Consider the following 863-nt stretch of genomic DNA (forward strand, 5'->3'; position numbering starts at 1 on the left):
TAACACTCGCATGTTCCAGCTATCTAATTAAATTCAATACTTACTGATGAACGATACTATCTGTGATAAACAAAGGCACACTGGGACGGCTAGGAAAAGACTTTATGTCCATGTGAACAAGGGTTGCAAACGGTACAAGCTTCAAGGGATGACGTAATCCACAGCTACTATAAACAAAAGCCTCTCACTAATTTTAGTCATATCACATTGGAAACGCACTGACAGCAACAAGCACCAATACGTTGTCAGGATTTGTACGAATGCTGCTCGACTGACTCAGCGAAATCTGCTACAATTACAATCCATTCGATCTTACTTTTATGATAAGTAAAACCACACTAGAACAACTTGGAAACGTCATCGCACCAAACACTGTACGATCCAACTGCAATCAGGAGCAAATTCAATACTTACGGATGTTTGTGATGCCAAATTTAGAACGAAATGCTGTGAACATGACTTATCACGTTGCCCAGAGCAAAAGGAACACCATAAAAACTCAGCTGATGTCGTAATCTGTAATTACAGAAGTTACCTAATTCTTCCTATATCTAATACGCCTATCGTCTTGGTATTTAATTAAACAAATTCAACACTTACTGTTTTTTGTCATACGTTTTTTGAACGCTATGTCAGCAACTCCAACAACCACTTTTCAACAACTTTTACCTGTCTTTACTGATAATAGATTGCATGTGGGCATTTTCAAAATGTAGCAAAGCAAATGTAATTTTCAATTCTTAAAAGAATTGAATCAAGCGCACCTAATCTATGATATCATATATATGATAATTTAACATTAGTCGCTACTGTTTAGAATGAAAGCAATGCGGCGCTAATGGCACTGCAACCTACAACTTAAA

At 36.8% G+C, this 863-nt stretch overlaps 1 protein-coding gene across 1 annotated transcript; it reads right to left on the minus strand.

Annotated features, from left to right (window-relative positions):
- Nucleotides 1–40: 40 nt before the first annotated feature.
- Nucleotides 41–516, minus strand: Tsp_14324 (conserved hypothetical protein; the record flags this gene model as incomplete). The annotated part of the gene is made up of 4 exons (XM_003367624.1): nucleotides 41–167; nucleotides 207–289; nucleotides 317–385; nucleotides 415–516. Coding segments are annotated over 4 exons (381 nt in total), but the record flags the coding sequence as incomplete, so codon positions are not given.
- Nucleotides 517–863: the final 347 nt, after the last annotated feature.

Source organism: Trichinella spiralis (genome assembly GCF_000181795.1).
Source record: "Trichinella spiralis strain ISS 195 chromosome Unknown Scfld3956, whole genome shotgun sequence".
NCBI lineage: Eukaryota > Metazoa > Nematoda > Enoplea > Trichinellida > Trichinellidae > Trichinella > Trichinella spiralis.